At 35.3% G+C, this 19,642-nt stretch overlaps 5 protein-coding genes across 6 annotated transcripts in view; 3 read left to right on the top strand and 2 right to left on the bottom strand.

The window, feature by feature from the left end:
• spri (sprint) overlaps positions 1 to 5,336 on the bottom strand; it is a 201,822-nt gene extending 196,486 nt beyond the window's left edge. Inside the window, exons 1-2 of the mRNA XM_065349199.1 lie at positions 5,039 to 5,336; positions 2,487 to 2,576 (exon numbers count right to left, since the gene is read on the bottom strand). Of these exons, the coding sequence (XP_065205271.1) occupies positions 2,487 to 2,543 (57 nt within the window). The 5' untranslated portion in view covers positions 2,544 to 2,576; positions 5,039 to 5,336. The remainder of the gene's footprint in view (positions 1 to 2,486; positions 2,577 to 5,038) is intronic.
• Positions 5,337 to 5,725: 389 nt separating this feature from the next.
• Positions 5,726 to 7,413, top strand: LOC135835105 (protein roadkill-like). The gene is made up of 2 exons (XM_065349197.1): positions 5,726 to 5,867; positions 5,984 to 7,413. The coding sequence occupies exon 2, from the start codon at positions 6,089 to 6,091 to the stop codon at positions 7,178 to 7,180; it is 1,092 nt and encodes a 363-aa protein (XP_065205269.1). The 5' UTR covers positions 5,726 to 5,867; positions 5,984 to 6,088; the 3' UTR covers positions 7,181 to 7,413.
• A 202-nt stretch (positions 7,414 to 7,615) lies between these two features.
• Positions 7,616 to 9,799, top strand: LOC135835104 (speckle-type POZ protein B-like). Its single transcript, XM_065349196.1, has 2 exons — positions 7,616 to 8,055; positions 8,191 to 9,799. The coding sequence occupies exon 2, from the start codon at positions 8,224 to 8,226 to the stop codon at positions 9,283 to 9,285; it is 1,062 nt and encodes a 353-aa protein (XP_065205268.1). The 5' UTR covers positions 7,616 to 8,055; positions 8,191 to 8,223; the 3' UTR covers positions 9,286 to 9,799.
• On the bottom strand, positions 9,790 to 15,536 carry LOC135835103 (uncharacterized). Of its 2 annotated transcripts, none has more exons than XM_065349195.1 (2): positions 13,614 to 15,536; positions 9,790 to 10,067 (listed from the first exon to the last, which is right to left on the bottom strand). In XM_065349195.1, exons 1-2 carry the CDS (start codon positions 15,217 to 15,219, stop codon positions 10,057 to 10,059), a joined length of 1,617 nt encoding a protein of 538 aa, XP_065205267.1. In that variant the 5' UTR covers positions 15,220 to 15,536; the 3' UTR covers positions 9,790 to 10,056. The 2 variants fall into 2 exon arrangements, with proteins under 2 accessions (XP_065205267.1, XP_065205266.1); XM_065349194.1 differs by lacking the exon at positions 9,790 to 10,067 and adding an exon at positions 10,227 to 10,381.
• Positions 15,537 to 16,641: 1,105 nt separating this feature from the next.
• Positions 16,642 to 17,775, top strand: LOC135834025 (speckle-type POZ protein B-like). The gene has a single exon (XM_065347864.1). It carries the CDS (start codon positions 16,642 to 16,644, stop codon positions 17,773 to 17,775), a length of 1,134 nt encoding a protein of 377 aa, XP_065203936.1.
• Positions 17,776 to 19,642: the final 1,867 nt, after the last annotated feature.

Raw genomic sequence — 19,642 nt, 5'->3', positions numbered from 1 at the left:
TTTTGAAATGTAATTTCAAAGAATAAAACTTGTCGACCTCAAGTTTCAAAAATCATGATAACAAAAGAAAGAATTCGAGATACTTAAGAATAGTAGAGTATCAAGAACGAACATGAGAATTTTATTCATAATTTCAATAATTTGTTGACGGTGATTTCGAATTAAAGGAGTCCCTGAAGGAAGATATGGGCGCTTCTGCTCAAAAAAAAGCAGTTTCGAAAAAATTATGGGGTTTTCGCTCTTTTTCCGATCAAACCTGTTTCGAAAAAATGACCAAGCTCTAAGATACAATTTCAGATTCTACGCCGACTTATGCCATTGTCGTCAAAATTCGAGATCAGTTTTAGGATTTTTTTTTTGGTTGAAAAAATCACTACCTTTTCACTACTTTTTTCAACCAAATTTTCAGAAAGCTCTCATCTCAGCCCCTTCCCCTTCCACCTCCTTCACAGTGGAAAAGCCAGGATTTTCTCAAGGAGGCAGGCATGAAATCCACTATTTAATTTTTTTAGTGACCTTAATGACTGAAAAATAGCAAAAAGTGACCAAAAATTTGAGAAAAAGTGAGCAAAATTTGAGAAATGAGAGCAAAGTATATATTATGTTAGTCGAGGAGCCCGCATAAGGATACATTGCGCCCTAAGTCGTTTTGGAGCCTCCAGCGACTTCTTGAAAGGTTGTATGGCGTTTCTTGGAAAATTGAAATTTCCAAAAAGTAGCTGGAAGCTTCAAAACCATTTTAAACCACCATGAAGTCGACTTCATCACGTATTTAATATAGTTTGCGAAGTAAATTTCAGCCTGCTAACTCCATTTGGTAAAATTTTGTGGGAATTTCAAGTTCCAACAATCTGGTGACTCCAGTAAATTTCAAAAAGTCGCTGGAGGCTCCAAAACGACTTGAAATCTACTTGCAGTCGACTTCGTAGCGTATTGAAATTAGTTCGCAGAATGAATTTCGGCTTTCCATCTCCCATTTGATGAAATTTTGGGAAATTTCGAGTTTCAAAAATCTGCTGGAGGCTCCAGAACTGCTCAAAACAGGTTGAAACAAATTCCAATCGATTTGGCGTGTCGAAAATAGGGTATATCCCAAATTTCAGCTTTCTTGGTCAATTTGGTAAAATTTTGATTTTTCCCCTCATTTTTGGCCTAAATTTGATTTTCAAAAATTAACCAAAAATAGAAAAAGGCACTTTAGTACTTGAAATTCCAACAGGTCATAAATTTTTTAGAAAAGTCAAAAAATTGAGACCACTGGCGTTTCAAAATATTCCCAATTTTTGAAAAGTTATAGGTATCTTTCGAAGTTTTGACCTAATTTACACTCAATATTCGGGGAGGGGGGAGAAAATATTTTCAAAATTATTTAAAATCCAAAAATGGAACTCTCGATAGAAACTTGTGCAGCTTTAACAAAAAGCAGGACTTTCTGACAATTATGGTGCCAAAAAATGATACGGTTTCGGAATTTTTCATAAAAAATTTTATTTCGCAACATTTAGGTAAAAAAGTCGGTTTTTTAGCAATTTTGAGCAACAAAGTGAGAATTTTGTAATTATTTCTGGTAAAAAAAACAACACATGCGGACAATTTTCAGAAAAGAGTGACATTTTTTTTTTGCAAAAGCACCACAATCTTAATTTTTGGCAAAAAACGAGACTTTGACAGCAATTTTAGCTAAAGGCAGGACTTCTTCGAGCAGTTTTTGGTAAAAAAAAAAGAGTAAAACTTTTTGACAATTTTGCTAACAATCGGGAATTGTTGACAATTTTTGCGGAAAAAGTGAGAAGTACGTAGTAATTTTCCTAAAAAGCGATCTGCTCACAACAAAAACTTTGACAATTTTAGCAAAAAGCAAAACTGCAAGGCAACTTGTTAAAAAAATTTTAACGAGGAGAGCCGCATTTAAAAGGGTAGATAACTTATCAACAGTGATACAATTAGTAGTTTCCATATCACCCGCACTCCCATGGCGTTTAAATTTTTCAACTGATTTACGATATACATTAATTCACAAAAATTCCAATTCCAAATGAGTCAGATGTTTCTAAGAAAAACAACGAATTATTTGTGATAATAACTTATCTACTCGCACTTATTGAAACCCCATTCATCTTTCAATTTAACCAAGTTTAGATCATTCGATTTATCATGGCTTACATTACTCAGATAAAAATGTTATCTGTACTGTAGGAGTGTAGGAGGTCTGTATATTTATTAAGCTTTTAATTCTTCTTTGTTTCGAGCACTAATAATGCAACATGAAAGTTTGTCAACATCAAACATTTTTAAAGTAAGTATATTCATAGTAATTTACGAGCAACGAGCATACGACTTTAAAATATCGATTTCTGCCAAAAATAGATCGAAAAATCATTCAAAATTGAATAAAATAATCTAGAAATTATTCTCTCTCTTTTATATCTGTGTTTAAAATCATCTCATCCTGTAGATATTCTCATATAGAAAGTAAAAATACACACCCTCAAGTATGGTATCCGGGATTCGGTGCACGAGTCACTGCTATTATCGTCATCCATAACGGCTCTATTGCCCGATCAGACGCTGACGAACTAAAAAAACAGAAGAAAAAAACGATATTCGATTATTTAACGAACACAAGGTCATCATTCATAGCTAGTCATAAGTAGGTACATTATAAGTTATAACGTATATTAGCGTAAAAATCAATCGTCAAAAAAGATTCCACGAAGTTACTGATACATGACTATTTACTTTCGACGATAAATAGGCGATTTTAAAAAGAAAAAATATATGTGACGCGGCACGACAAAATCGACCTTCCGTCTGAAAACAAGTTTTTGAGTTATGGGGGGTTAAAGTTTTCAGTCCAGTTCTGCTCGTTTAGCGGAAGCGCTTGCGCTCTAATCGCGTTCTCCGGCTAAACTGAGCTAAACATAGTCTTGGATAACGTTTCTTGCCTGTTTTTGTGTGAATATCACTGGGCAAAATGGTTATTTACATTGATACAGGGGGCTCAGTCGTGATTGCGCTCATTTTTTCAATTTTTTATTTTATTTTTTCATTATTTCAATTTTGAAATCGATCTGGAGGCGAAACAAAGCGTTCTACGAGAAACAAAAACCTCATGATGATTACCATAAAATTTCTGTTTTTTGAGAAAAACGGAAAAACTATGCATTTAGGAGAAAAATAAACCTGTTATAGGTTTTTGGAAATTTAATTCTCTACAACTTTGCTTGATGTATTTTTCTCGTAGAACGCTTTGTTTCGCCTCCAGATCGATTTAAAAATTGAAATAATGAAAAAATCAAAAAAAAATCAAAAAAGTCAGAAAAATGAGCATACTTCTGACTGGATTACCCCGTATATGGAGCTATGCAAATCGTAGGGACTTCTGGGTGGTTTTAAATGATTTTTGAATGTCCAAGTACCAAAAATCCGTCAAAAAGTGAAAAATAATTTTTTCAGACGGAAGGTCGATTTTGTCGTACCGCGTCACATATATTGTACTCGGTACTTCAATTAGACGTCTGTTAATTATTTTGTTTTTCGTTTAAAATTACCAGCAGCAGTACTATTTCAATTAGTATTCTATTTTACGACATGTTTAGAATATATGATCGTAATGACAGCATCTTGAAGTTGAATACCTCAAATAAACTACGTATTTTTGCAGCTCAGACATTCGAGACTCGAGAGTTTAATGACATTATTTTTACTCAGCCAATATCCGTCTATGTTGTTTAGAAATAAGCTTATGAAACAGTTAATCGTCTTTGTGCATACTGCAAAAACGTTCAATCTCTCATAGTCACTAATTCACTGCATGTGAATTTCAACTCGAGTGTAAAAAGTTGTACAACCTGTTTATGAGTGTTAACATGAGTGTACACGATGTAGGACGTTACTAAACCATATTAATGGTGTTCGTAATAACGTTTATAGTACCATAAGATCGAGTTTGATGAAAACTAGGAAACACTGGCACTGGCTGAACTGTTATCTCGGAATTAAAAAGTAACTGAGGATGAGTCATACTCATCGTCGTGTAATTTTTATCATCGTGTAGACAAGTGGATATATTATCGACAAATAGAAAGATGGGTATTTTCATGATGATTGAATGTTTCAGTTGAAATTATTATCCTAATATACAGGGATTGGTTGAAGTTTAAGATGTCAAATCATTTCTTTGAAGAATAGCTGAGATATTTGTAATTGAACCAGGTATCTGAGGTATGCACATGTTACAATATACGAGGTTGCATAGTTTAACGACTGGATATAATGCAGACATACAATTATTTATTCGAAGAACCCGCATGCCGGTTGACAGGTGGGGGGAAATAATTAATGCTACATCGTACATAATGTAGATTAGAATAGAGTGAGTAAGACGTTCAAAATTACATACAGTAATTAAATAACAATACTCAATTAGAATGAAATCTACAACTACATTGTTCGTCTAAAATTGTTGAATCTCCATGTAGTATATCTCAACTTTCAATTTTTCAAAACATGAAAATTGAAAACGTCTTCAAATTCAAATGTATTTTTTCAGGGTGTACGTATGAGGATATTTTTGATGATGGATTACTACATACAATATTTTTGTATTGTAGCTACGAGTTACGTGAATACACTCAGTAAGTAATGAAATGGAACTATCAAAAAGATAAATTTAACGATATGATAAGAGAGACTATTATTAAGTTTTTTAAACTGCGGATAAATGATTTATTACGAAACATATTGCTGAATCATGGTTGGTTTTTACTCGAATACTTGATCGTGCATCGTCAGAATTGAAGGAATCGCAAACAGTACTCATTTCTTTGTTGTCATTAGACCAGAAAATTGAGAAAATTTGGGAATACTTGCAGAAGTACGTGATTTTTGAAACATAGACAAATACGTATAACCGAGTAACTGATAAATTCATGGATCTGATTGGATTGCATCTGAGGACTTTGTCCAACGTTAGCTAGAATTTCAAAATAAGATCTAGAAAGAAGAACAAAATATATGCAATACGAAGTATACTCACCAGGAAACTGTTTTTTGAAAATAACTGCTAAAACATCGTTGAAGGAAGGATCAGTAACGTAACGCCCCAATAACACCAAATTGTAAAATTAGATCGTTGTTATTAGTCGATAAACAATCACCACCTTACCGAACTACTAATCCACGCACGTTATTAATTAAAAATTAAACTAAACATTTATACCGTACTTCACTGCGATAAAATTACGCGAAAATAATTACGATTTACCGGAGTTATTGAACTCATTACGCCGAAAATAACACAATACAATACAACTAATCGCGAATTTAGAAATCACGATCAAAACAAGAAAAACGCTTCGAAATCGAAAGGATCAAGACACGCAACAAGTCGGTCAATAATCGATTGGGATTGGGAGAGAACGATGAACAAGACGATTACACAAAGAACCAATGTTTCAAAAAAAATTGTTTGAAATTTTCGTTTTTTAGGGCGGTTTTTGAGTTTATTGCTCAAAAAGAAAAACTGTCATCTTATGATTTTTAAAAATTACTTGTCTTTGTTTTTTACAATGCGATTTTATGCAGAAAAAACACAAAAATGTCATTTTTTTGTAAGTACATTTTTACTTCGGTCACTGGTGATGTGATGAAAAGAATTCAATTGCGCGGTTTTTGGCGCATCTGCAGTGTATTTCGTATTTTTGTAAAACAGAATTCTTATCAAATCAACAATTAGCAAGATCGAGATATCGAGAATGAAATTATTTTTGATTCCTTTCAAAGTTTCAATTGTTTCTTTCCAATTTGATACGAGTAATACTTGGCAAATCTTCTATTTCTCTCGCAGCTTTTAGCTAATTATTCAGGTAACGTTCGTAGTTTAGTTTGTATAGTTAAGTATCAGCATTAATTTTGAATAATGAAGCTTGTGCTTAGTGAAAATTAAAAACATCCGAACTTATGATATTTGATGTAATTTCAGTTTGAAGAACGTCGAAACGCTGAGGAGATTAAAGAATATAAAGCGCGTGTTCAATCTCCATGTAAATAGATCAAGCATTTATACGAAAATTGATTTTAAATCAGCATGTTGGCGAGTCGGTGTAGCCGTTCAGCTTTCACATCTGCCGAGAGTTGCTGGTGTAGTACGGTCCAGATTGATGAACTCAAGTATATTTGGAAAGTGGATCATTTCAGGATTGTTCTTGCAGAAAACCCCTCAACCCTTAAATCTCCTACATTTTCAGTTCATATAAATGATGATTGTCAGTGGCATTTGGAACTCGGAAATGTCTTTGACATGGAGACGCTATGTAATGATTCTATAGGATTCGGTTTACATCTAAACAGAAATAGCAAATGCCTAAGAGCATTCTCGAAATTCAGCTTCTCCTTGTTGAATAACGCGCAGCATGTAATTTATAGTTCAAATTTCCTGTATTCTGAATTGAGTAGCGATAAAGATAATCTAGGCTGGCACGATTTTGTCAAGAAAGACGAAGTTTTCTATAAATTGATACCGAATGATTCGTTAACCATTTCACTCCAATTAATGTATTTCAAAATGGACGAAGGAAGTTTAGCTGACATTTTCCGTGGGTGCAATACCGCTCATCTCCAAAATTATTCCGAAAATTTCGCATCCATGCTGGAGAATCATAAGTTTTCGGACTTCACGATTTCAGTACAAGGAAAGGATTACCCAGTACATAAAGTTATTTTAGCTGCGAGAAGTGATTATTTCGCCAAAATGTTCGAAAGCGGTATGAAAGAAAATGAACTAAATCGTGCAGAAATCACTGATGTAAAAGAAGATGTTATGAATGAAATCTTGAAATTTATTTACACTGGTCAGTGTGAAAACGTGGATAAATTAGCAGACGGCTTATTGGCAGCTGCTGATAAGTACGATATCGATCAACTAAAGAAAATTTGCTTAAAAACGATTTCCAAGTCAATATCAGTTGATAATGCGCCGAATTTATTGGTGTTGGCGGACCTGTATCATGAGAATGAATTAAAATCGAAGGTGATTGATTTTATATTAACTAAAACAGCCGAAATAAAGAATTCGAGGGCTTGGAACAACATTATGCCGATGTATCCTCAGCTACTGAACGAAGTGTGTAATGCAGCTTTTTCACGTTTATCTGATGCTTCCGGCTCCGGCACTAAGTGATGTTTTTCAGGCTGCTGAGCCTTGTTACCGCAATTGAAGGTGATTTATCATTGTTAGTTTTTACGTTTTTTACTTGAAACCTAGATTAGTTTTTTTTTCTTGCAAAATGTCTGAAGTCTGATTAATGTGATCATTTTTATCCTACTTATTACCTAGTTTTTTTTTCTATTTTTTTAAGCTTCAGTTTTCATCTTATATTTTTGCTTATCTATCTTATAAAAATATTCCTCTTACTTAGTGTTTTTTAAAATTTGATTTTATGCAGAAAAAACACCAGAATAATATCATTTTTTTGAAGATTGAAGTACATTATTTTTATTTTTTACTACATTCACTGGTAATATGATGAAGAATTGAAGATATTAGATGAAGAGAAAAAATTCAAATTTCAATTGCGCGGTCTTTGGCGCATCGCTAGTGTATTTCTTATTTCGTAATAAACGTATTGTCCGTCTAACATAGCTTGACCTGAATTGTGTCATTTGCATAAGCCGAATTCCAACAAATTTTTCATGAATTTTTCCAAATTTTTTTGGTTCTCAAAATTTTTTAGAAAGTAAAAATTATTGGCTATGTATTTTTTGCATGTTTATTTATGGCTGATTGGCTGAAAAAAGTTTATTGAAAAAAAATCAAGATAAGAGCAAATCAATTTGGGAAACCCTTATGTTATTCCTTTTTGGCTTCCATGAAATGCGACTGACACAATTCAGCTCAACAACAAATGCAACAAAAACAACATTCTTATCAACTCAAAATTTGAGTAAAAAATGAGAAAAAATTAATTTTGATTTTTGAAACTTCGTGTGTATGATTTAGTTTATAATCCTTGGCAAATCTTCTGTTTCTCTCGCAGCTTTCAGCTAGTTATTCAGGTAATCTAGTTTGTATGATTATTCAGCTCTAATTTTGAAAAATGAAGTTTAAAATTACCTCTGAAAAGTTCGTACTTAGTGGAAATTCAAAGCAGCCAAACGTATCGTATTTTTAATTTTTAATTCTAATTTCAGTTTGAACTACATCGAAACGAAGTCTAAGAGATCATGTCGGCGAGTATTCAGTGTAACCCTTCAGCTATCACATCTGTCGAGGGTTGCTGGTGCAGTACGGTCCAGGTTGATGAGCTAAAGCATACTTGGAAAGTAGATAATTTCAGTATTTACGAAGAGTACAACGACTTCATCGAATCTACCGCATTTTCAGTTCGCACAGACGATGAATGTCAGTGGCATTTGCAACTTCGACCTAACGGAGACTGTATAGAATTATATTTATTTCTAAACGAAAACAGCAAATGCAAAAGAGTATTCGCGAAATTCAGCATCAACATTCTAAATAACGCGCAGCATGTAATTTATAGTACGGATTTTCTGTATTACGAGTTCATGAATAATAAAAACTGGAACGGTATTTTCGAGAAATACGAAGGATTCTACGGATTGATACCAAACGATTCGTTAACCATTTCATTGCAGTTGATGTATTTTAAAATTGACGAAGGAAGTATAGCTGAAATTTTTCGCGGGTGTAATACAGCTCATCTTCAAAATTATTCTGAAAATTTTGTATCTATGCTAGAGAATCGTAAGTTTTCAGACTTCACGCTTTCAGTACGAGGGAAGGATTATCCAGTACATAAAGTTATTTTAGCTGCGAGAAGTAATTATTTCGCTAAAATGTTCGAAAGCGGTATGAAAGAAAATGAAGTAAATCGTGTAGAAATCACTGACGTAAAAGAAGACGTTATGAATGAAATCTTGAAATTTATTTACGCTGGTAAATGTGCGAACGTAGATAAATTAGCGGACGATTTATTAGCAGCTGCCAATAAGTATGATATTGATCAGCTAAAGAAAATTTGCTTAAAAACGATTTCCAAGTCTATATCAGTAGATAATGCGCCGAATTTATTGGTGTTGGCGGATCTGTATCATGAGAATGAATTAAAATCAAAGGTGATTGATTTTATGCTAACTAGATCAATCGAAGTAAAAAATTCGAGGGCTTGGAATAACATTATGCCGATGTATCCTAAACTATTGAACGAAGTGTGTAGTGCAGCTTTTTTACGTCTATCCGATGCTTCCGGCTCTGGCTCCAAGTGATCATGTTAGTTTCTGTTTCTACATTTTTGTAATTTGAAAGCTAGATCAGTTTTTTTTCTTGCAAATGACTGATTAATGTGACTGATTATTTTATATTTATCCTAATTAGGTATTATAGTTTTTTTATAATGTGAATATGACTGATTATTTTATACCTTTTTATCCTAATTATTAGGTAGTTTTTAAAATATTTTTTAAAGCTTTTTCAGTTTTCATCTTATATTTTTGTTAATCTAAGAATTTTAAAAATGTTTACAAAAACCTCATTTACTGAATTATGATGTACCAGTATGAATATTATACATACCTTACTCAATGCTGTGCTGTAATTTCCTTTTTGAATTTTTAGATACCTACTTAGCTTTAATTTTTTAAGAGGGCTTTCATCCTTCTTCTAAGTGTCCGGTTTTTATATATTTTATCACTTCTATACTTCATTTTTATTCGTAGTGTATGCCTTTTTGTGTAGGACTAATCGTATATTCGAATAATAATAAACACATCGAGAAATAAACGGAAATATATTCGTTATAAAAGTATAAAAATATCATCAATCAAGAATATCATCGAAGTCGCGTCTATAAACTAAATCAAGGAGGTAGTAAACAGGAGAGCACCCGGATAAGAAGAACAGCCAGGTAAGTATCGCATCGAAGCTGAGATTACTCCCAGTACTGCCAACGCCAACACACCCCTTTAATCTTAGCGGAGAGGCGGAGATCAATAACGTACATCGTAAACATAGGAACTAATGGAACTATCATCTTCGAATTAATAATGGCCTGAAATCGTCGACCGTATATAATGGACGAATAATTCAAATCGCAGGAAATGACGGCTAGATTTTGGATGCAGAATCCAGGAAACCTTCTGCTCATGCGCCAAACATGACGCTTACGGTGCTGGTGGAGAGAGAGACGGTTTACTGGTTGAACGTGGGTTGAACTAGTGAACCGTCTCTCTCTCCACCAGCACCGTAAGCGTCATGTTTGGCGCATGAGCAGAAGATTTCCTGGATTCTGCATCCAAAATCTAGCCGTCACATTTTGTCATTTTTTCACCGTTGAATTATTCGTCCATTATATACGGTCGACGCCTGAAATACAAAAATTATGTTACATATTGAGCAGACAGCTGCAATGTTCTTGAAATCGACCTGAGGCAAGAGCTTTCGTGAGGGCATCAGCCGGCTGATCTTCCGACTTAACGAATCTCAAAATAATCTTGTTACCCTTGACAAAATCTCTAACTATGTGATAATTGAGTTTAGCTATATGCCTGAGCTTGGGAGCTCCAGTTGTTTTAGCGATAGCGAGAGCAGGCTGACAATCACTATGAATAAGAGCTGGTCCATGTCTATTCTTCGTTAAACGTTCTAATAAATCTACCGTAATGACAGCATCCTTCGAACACATGGATAGAGCGAAATATTCCGCTTCAGCTGAGGAACCCGCTGGTACCGACTGTTTTCTCGTACGCCAAACAACCGGATCACCGTACGCTCGCACAAAATAGCCTGTAATAGAGCAACCTTCTTCTCCAGTCCCTAACGACGCATCGGTGTACGCATCTACAAATACACCTTCTTTCTTAATCACCCCTCTATAAGTTAGCCCTAGCTCTGCCGTTCCTTTCAGATACTGAAGAATTCTCTGAGCACGTTCCCAGTCTTCGGGCTGAGGATTACTTTGATGTTGACATAGCACATTCGTAGCGAACATAATATCTGGTCTAGTACCGTTGGCTAGATGTAATAACGAGCCAGTAATTTCCCTAAACAAAGACTTGCCAGGCGTAGGCTTACCAGGATTCCATTCCGGTGTTTTCTTCTCTGACTTACTTTTCTTTTCACAATTTCGAGTTAAAGCTGGAGTATGAACAGCTGGCAAATTCAACGCGTTAAAGCGTTTCAACACACAATTAATAAAACTAGTTTGAGTCAAAGTCAACGTTTGATATTCTTCCGATCTAGCAATTTCCAAACCAAGAAACTTTTTAGGAGAACCTAACTCTTTTACTTGAAATTCCTCTTTTAAACGTCTAATCGTCTCAACAACCTTATCTTTACAATTACCTGTGATTAGGAAATCGTCTACATAAAGTACTAAAATTACCACCAAATGTTTCCTTCGCCAGATATACACGCATGGCTCATTTGGATGATTGGTAAACTGCATTTTCTTGGCTGCTTCATCGAACCTACTAAACCAAGTTAACGGACTAATCTTGAGCCCATACAAAGCACATTTTAAAGCACAAACCAGGCCTTCATCAACTTCCATTCCTTCAGGCGGATGCATATATACCGTAGTTTTCAATCTGCCATTAAGAAAGGCAGTAATAACATCTAATTGAATAATCGACCAACCTTCTTTATTTGCAAGCGCAAGAATTATCCTAACTGTGTGTTTACTAGCCACCGGAGAGTACACATCTCCTATATCGTACACTTCTCTATCTTTGAATCCACGTATAACCAAACGTGCCTTATATCGTATTGAAGAATCATTCTCGTTAGTTTTCCTACAAAATACCCATCTAGAATCTAAGATATTCACCCCTTTGGGCGGTACAACTAAATCCCACGCATCATTTCTTTCTAAAGACGCCATTTCATCTTCTATGGCTTTTATCCAATACTCACGATCAGTACGGTCTAAAGCTTCAGCGTAAGTCATTGGATCCTTTTCATCTTCGAGTAAGCATGCACGTAATGCTGTAACACGATCAAAAGCTAAAAACGTATCGTTAGACGAGTCATCAAAAATCACAGTTTCTTCGACGTTCTCAATGTCAAATTCATCAGAGTCATCGTTTTGACCACTAGTACTTGGGACAACATTCAATTCACCAGAAGTCTTGCTGGGTACTTCTACACTTACCTCTTCGTTGGTAGTTTCTCGTTCTACCGTGTCGTGCCAGTTAATATCAGTTTCAGTTTCGTCTGAACTAAAATCGAAAACAACATCTTTACTTTTCAATAAATCTCTATACGTAATATTTTCAATAAACTCAACATCTTTACGTTCTATAATTTTCCTCGAAGGTAACAAAATTCGATAACCACTTCTAGTATTGTTCAAAACTACACCTCTAATACCTCTTTCATCAAATTTCTCATAATCCTCTCTAGTTTTCTTCGGAATGGCCAGACAACCAAACCGGCGTATAAACGATAAATCAGGAGTTTCACCACAAAATACTTCATAAGGTGTCTTAAAACCGTTCGATTTGTGAGGAGTTCGATTGTAGATATAAACAGCCTGAGATATAGCATGGTCCCACAAGGACATTGGGATTCCCGAATCGCTCAGCATCGCTGTTGTCTTTTCGCGCAAAGTCCGATTGATTCTTTCTGCAACACCATTATGAGTTGGGGTATCCGGTTCAGCTACCTCTATCTCAATCTTCTCCTGTTTCAATAACCTTCCCATCTCACCTGAATATTCGGTACCTCCGTCCGTACGTAAGTACCGTACCTTAACATCTTTTCCCAACATTCTACGCATCTCATCTAAGTACTTTCTAAAGCAGTCAGCTGCATCACTTTTATAACACATCACAAATACCATTGAGAACCTCGAGAAATCATCTATAAATGTTATCACATACCTACGTTTACCTGGGAATGATAGAGGTGTTATAGGGCCCATCACGTCAGAATGAACTCGTTGTAAAGCTATCTTACTCCGCTGAAGGGTTCCTGTGAACCTTAGCTAACGCACAAGGTTGACAATCCATAATATCCTTACCAAAAGTTACATTTTTCAAAATCGCCATCTTCGATTTATATAGTTCAAGATAACCTAGCGAAGCGTGCGCCAATCTCGTATGCCATAGAAGACCCAAGTTTTCACGAATCGTCGGAAGCGTTGGACTTGGACCTCCTCCATCAGCATTAGCTAACATAGCCACTTCATTTGGATTACGAACACGCAGATCACTGACCCAGAACGGAGATTGAAACTGAGCTCTAATAATTATGTCACCAGAATTTCCATCTCTGATATAAAAATATAGCGAACTTCCATCAAATGTCGCACCTTGTTGTACCAGCTGCCGTAAACTCAGCAGATTTTCAGAAACTTCTGAAGAATATAAGACATTTGTAAAAGTAATTGGCTTACCTAAAACAGTGTAAGTATGAAACTCACCTAACTCCTCTATACTCAGAACAGACTCCTGTCCTTTCTTAGCGCAATCTATTACCGCTGGTTTACTCAACTTTCTTACCTTGGAGAGAATTCGCCGCTCATTTGTCAAATGATAACTTGCCCCAGAGTCGATTATAAAATTGACTGACAGTACTGCTGTCATGAAACACTTACCCGCCGAGTTAAGGCAGTCGTCAGGATAATAATACTTCGAATTTAATTCGAAATTTCTATCGCCTCGGACCATCATAGATTTTCCACCGCTATCGCCTTTCCCTTGACCGGACCCAGATTTACCAGACTTTTCATCGGATTTACGCTCGGGGCAGTTCTTCGCAATATGATCGGTTACTTTTCTGCAGCAGTAGCAATAAGACCCATTCGTCTTGCAGTCTTTCATCGCATGACCTCTCATGTTACATTTTCGACACCTTCCATAATGGTTGCCTTCGGATGAGTTACGGTTCTGATAGGAATCTCTCGAGTCGTAATTGCGCTGATAGGAACCACGTCGATTGTCTTCACGTTCACGTCTCTCGCCACGTCGATCGTCGAATTGCTCACGTCTATCGCCACGTCGATCTCGATCATCGTATTGTTCACGTCGCTCCCCACGTCGATCGTTGTTTTGTTCACGTCTATCGCCACGTCGATTGTTTCGTAAATTTCTTCCTCTTCCATTCGAGTTCGAAGAATTGGCAGAGGCAAAATGAACCCCTGTTGAAGCCGCCGTTGAGGTTACTGCCTTGAGCTCCTTCTCAGTCGCCTCTTCGTCACATAGCCATTTTTTGATCATCTGGTAGTTGGTTTTACTCGTTCGGTTGGACATCGATATGTCGCTGCGCGCCTTCTTTATTTTATGTAACAGCATACTCTTTTTGAAATCGTCCGTCCACACCATGCCTGCTTCTTTACTTCGTTCGAATAAATCCTCCAATTGCCTGGTAAACTTCGACGGCTCGTCAATAAACGGTTCAAAACGTAAGTTCGTGATTTTCTGAAAGAGAGCTTCTCGTAAGTTCTCCGATATTGGCAGTTTCTCATTATCCAACCATTTTATGATTTCGGCCGGTTCCCTGATGTTTTCGACTAAACGCTGGTGGTGTTCGTCAAGGCGACCTACTATCAGTAAACGAGTAGTCGCTTTCCGAATGGAATCATCGATTCTTGTATTCGGTCGCTGAACTGATGCATCCACAATATCAGTAAGTCTGCGTACTCTTAATTCGTCAAACAGCATCTGCCGCCAATTTCGGTAGCTACTTTTCTCCGTCAGCTTATAATCGATATTCGGGAACATAGAATTGAAGGTTAGCGGAGCACATCCAATATTTCCCACCGGTGGTGGCATCGGTACTGCGGAGGCACCCGTTGACATGATAGGTTGCCTTAAAGATGCGGATGTGGTGCTACTCGAAACCACATTTGCAGCAGTGGTATGTAAATTCACCAATTTATGAGCTGTCACATAACGACCAGCAGGTTTACTAAACGTTGTCACCGTAAGTCGCGGCATATCAGATGCGCTGGATGTAATTGATACTGATATCGGAACTGCCGAAGTCACCGGAACAGCAGATGTCACCGGAGGTGGTGGTGGTGGCGGCATGAAAAAGTAGTTTGGCAAATTGCCCACTAACGAAATCGGATTCGCATTCGAAATCGGATTAGAAATCTGATTACTTACTGAGCTGCTCACAGGAACACTGATTGTCGATCGCATAAAACTTTCCAGCTCAGCTTTGATACGATCCACTATAGGATTTATTATAGCCTCCATCTTGTCCGAATGAAGTTTACACAAGTACACAATCACTACCGAAATGTTAAAAAACAAGCAACGAATCGAAACCTACGCTTCTGTCTACCATGTAGGACTAATCGTATATTCGAATAATAATAAACACATCGAGAAATAAACGGAAATATATTCGTTATAAAAGTATAAAAATATCATCAATCAAGAATATCATCGAAGTCGCGTCTATAAACTAAATCAAAGAGGTAGTAAACAGGAGAGCACCCGGATAAGAAGAACAGCCAGGTAAGTATCGCATCGAAGCTGAGATTACTCCCAGTACTGCCAACGCCAACATTTTGAGAGAGTACAATTATTTGTAATACATACTACATTTTTATGTAAAATAAATATTCATCATTTTGATGTTTACACCTTTGAGTATATAATATACTCAAAGGTTTACACGAAATATTTATTTATTTTTTTACAGCTTAGTTTGAAGTACTTCATGCTTGTAGGTTTTTTACGCTGAACAGTTATTATTTTCGAGTGACATTTATCAAAGAAGTTGATCTCTGCTCTCGTTTTCAATTTCAATGCTAAAATTCTTTGATGAGAGTCGTCCTCGTCCTCGTCCATGGTCCATCCAACGCAAAATGAAAATTTCGAAGTTCTCGAACACATCAAAACCGCAGCAGCCTCGTTGAGACAAACTAACATCGGGTTCTAAAAAAAAAACAAGTCCTTTGTTTATCTTTGTTATCAGAATTAATTTTTTATTTTTTTTTGTTATCAAAAAACAGCGAACTTGTTCGTTGAAATGAGATCTTGAGAAGCTGCCGATTTTGAGGAAACTTGTAAAATGTTCGTTCTTTTTGTTGGAAATTTTTCATCTGCAAGTTCTGCAGCTTGATTCGAAATTTCCGAAACCAACGTCAATCTGGCAATTCTACTTTCGAATCAGGTAATGCCATGATTTTCCTTGTAGTTTCCATTGTTGAGCTTTGTATGAATGTCTAGATTATTATGAGTATTTTCAATGCTAATCTTGAATAAATAAAATATCGAAATTATTTCAGTATATTTGAATGAAAGCTTTTCATCACATAAAAAACAGCACTAAAGTCCTTTCTATAGAGTTAACCTGTAAACTTCGTATACGGATTAGATTTTGTTGCTCTTTTGAATAAACATTGACCAAAATTCACTTACTGATTTTATTCTTGTTCTTAAAATTCCACCGAGAGCAGTCTGGAGCTCAACATGTATGGTTTTGTGCTGCTCTGAAGATGCTGTGAAAGAAGTGTGTACTGTACACTCTTCTACCTTCGCTTAGGAGATTATAATTTGAATCAAAAGTAATTAAATTGTATTATTTATTTTTATTTCAGTTTCTGAAAGCTTGCTGAAGTATAAAAGGAAGTAGGACATCGTACTTGTGAACTTTCAATACTGATCATCATGTCTGTATCATTGGGCCAATCGAGTCGTCCAATTTCAACTGGCACATGTTTTCCAATCAACGAAAAATGCTGGTGCAGTACAGTTAGATTCGACGAAGTGAAATATGTTTGGAAAATACCTAATTTCAGTGCGATCGACGAAAAAGGTGACGAAATCGAATCGCCTAAATTCTTAGCTCCTACGAATCACGAAGTACGATGGCATTTAGAGCTCCTTCCTAGAGGCGAAGACGGCGAAGAAGATACTCTTTGCATATATTTATATTTGAGCGATAACAGCATATGCCAAAGAGTATTCGCACGATCCATTTTCTCTATTTTGGATAAGGGACACAAAGAACTCTTCCGAACGACTTACGGATATCACGAATTCAACAATGCCTTAGCCGAACATACCGATTCCGGTGGGGATGCTTGGGGCTGGACTAATTTTCTCAAGAAAGACGAGTATTTTAAGAAAAACATAATACAAAACGATACCTTAACGATTTCATTCGAAGTAACGTTCTTTAAAATGAGTGACAAAAATTTCGCTAAAATTTTTCGTAGATGTAATACTTCTCATTTACAACAACTTTCCGAAAATTTTTCGTCGGCGCTTGAGAATCATGATTTTTCAGACTTCACGCTTTCGTTACGAGGAAAGGATTTTCCCGTTCATAAGGTGGTTTTAGCTTCGCGCAGTAATTATTTCGATAAAATGTTCAAAAGCGGTATGGTGGAAAATGAACTAAATCGTGTAGAAATTACCGACGTAACGGAAGACGTAATGGTTGAAATGTTGAAATTTATTTATACCGGAAAATGCGAAAATGTGAATAAACTGGCCGACGGTTTATTAGCCGCTGCTGATAAATACGATTTGGATGAATTAAAAATGATTTGCGTAGAATCAATTTCCAAGTCTTTATCGGTGGATAACGCGCCGAATATACTGGTACTGTCTGATCTGTATCGTGTGAGTAAATTAAAATCTAAAGTGATTGACTTTATTCTAGCTAAATCGACTGAAATCATGAATTCGGCGACTTGGAACAACATTATGCCGATGTATCCTCAACTGTTGAATGATGTGTGTAAGGCGTTTTCTCGTAAGTTTGAAAGTAAAATAAGTGTAGCATTATCTAACTGATAGGTAATTTAAGAATATTAATTTATTTTGTTATTAAACCTAAATAATTTATGTATTTGTGTTTTCCCTTTACTTTTTAGAATTTATATCAAGTACGAGTACTACCTACTCAAGTTTTGTGGGGAATACTGTGAATTTGTGTTGTAGATATAATGTACCTAACTTGTGTGCTTAACATGCAGCTTCATGTTCCTTTTTCAATTTTTTTAATTTACGGATTATATTTTTACTCTCGGACAAGTTTCCAGTTTTCACCTTTCTTTTTCTAAATGTGTGACGTTTACTGTGCAAGACACAAATATTTAGACCATAATATAATACTCAATAAAATTGTAAAATAAGATGTATTCAATATTGCCAATATTGGTAATTGATCAGTTTCTTTCAAGTTCTTGAATGTCTGGCAATTTGGCGATTCTCACTCGCCAGTTGGCATAATACTTGTAGTCCTATAAACAAGTGCAAAATTTTAATGTTGTATAAATTTAAAAATAGGGAAATTTTGGCAAATGTTATCTCTAATTCCTAATGAATAATGAATGTTCAAGAGTTCTTTCCAATGTACATTGGTAGATTTTTGTTTTCAGTCGATATTTTTGATTTTTAGCAAAATTTCATTCCTACTATGTATTGGTCAAAATTTCAGATAAGTAAGTGCGCAGCTTGGAAATTTTTTTAAAATGTCAACTTAATTCTAAAATACGGACTGAAAAATTTCAAAATTTTTCTCAAGAATTTTGTAATCTCATTTCCCTTGGGCAAATGCATGTTACTCCTCCTTCAGAATCATAAGATCGCCTTAGTTCCCTATTTTTTTTTTTTTTACCTTTATGAAAAGTTTTTGTGCGTACCATTTCATTACAAAATAAGTGAGAATAATTGTAGTCCTGTAAATAATAATGAGTGTGGTTTTAATCAGGCTGGTTTGAGGTTGTTGAAAAATATAGGTATTTCAGATTTTTTTTTTGCAGTTGATTTTTTTTTAAATATTGAATTGCATCTTGTAATTAGTGAAAATTATTCCGTTTACAAGTCAAAATCTGAGGTAATTAACTTTATTGTGCCTGAATCGTCTAAAATAATCAATTTAATGACTTGGAACAAAATTCTGCGATTGCATCCTCGAGTCCTCGATTATTGAATGATTCGTGTAAAGCAGCATTTTCTCACATAATAGATATGGTATTGATATTTCTAGACTATATTTTGTAATTCAACCAGCACACAATTTTTTGGACCGTACAAAAAGAAATCAAAATAAGACCCCAAAATAGATACCCAATGTAAATTTCAATTTTTAACAACCAAAATTCATTTCTCTATGTTGGGTAAATTTTTGAAATTTCGAATTTGGCTCGTTATTTTTCATTTGAAAAATAAAAAATTTGATAAAATAAACGTATGACACTGAAATTTGGCTAGCACCCCATTTTCGACCTCCCGAGTGGATAGGCGATGGTTTTGAGCCATTCTGAAGCCTCCAGCGGATCTTCAGAGTATCTAGTTTTCGAAAAAATTCCATAAATGGGATCCGTCTTCGTAACTTTCTGATTGAGTAGACACATATTTTTAAATTTTGTTTTTACTGGTTAAAATCCTAAGATTTTCTCTTGTTTGATTTCATACTTAATCTATAGAAATAAAAAAATGTTCTTTGCAAACGAGTAGGTAGGTAAATTAAAAATGCTAAAATTTGTTTTGTACAATATTTTCAGCTTTTTGTAGAGGTGCTGAATTTCATTTTAAATAATTATTTTTTTTAATCAATTTTTTTTTTTTAAATGGGAGAATCCAGAAATTAGCTGGAAACTTTACAACGGTATGAAATCATCACGTACCTACCAGGATTCAAAATAAAATTTCACCC

This window comes from Planococcus citri, chromosome 2 (assembly GCF_950023065.1).
Source record: "Planococcus citri chromosome 2, ihPlaCitr1.1, whole genome shotgun sequence".
NCBI lineage: Eukaryota > Metazoa > Arthropoda > Insecta > Hemiptera > Pseudococcidae > Planococcus > Planococcus citri.
The sequence above is the reverse complement of the archived record's forward strand: the minus strand, read 5'-3'. Positions and strand labels throughout refer to the sequence as shown.

Excerpts from the sequence above, each read along its gene's own strand:
- LOC135835105 (XM_065349197.1), top strand. The coding sequence starts at position 6,089 with ATGTTGGCGAGTCGGTGTAGCCGTTCAGCTTTCACATCTGCCGAGAGT.
- LOC135835104 (XM_065349196.1), top strand. The coding sequence starts at position 8,224 with ATGTCGGCGAGTATTCAGTGTAACCCTTCAGCTATCACATCTGTCGAG.
- LOC135835103 (XM_065349194.1), bottom strand. The coding sequence starts at position 15,219 with ATGGAGGCTATAATAAATCCTATAGTGGATCGTATCAAAGCTGAGCTG.
- LOC135834025 (XM_065347864.1), top strand. The coding sequence starts at position 16,642 with ATGTCTGTATCATTGGGCCAATCGAGTCGTCCAATTTCAACTGGCACA.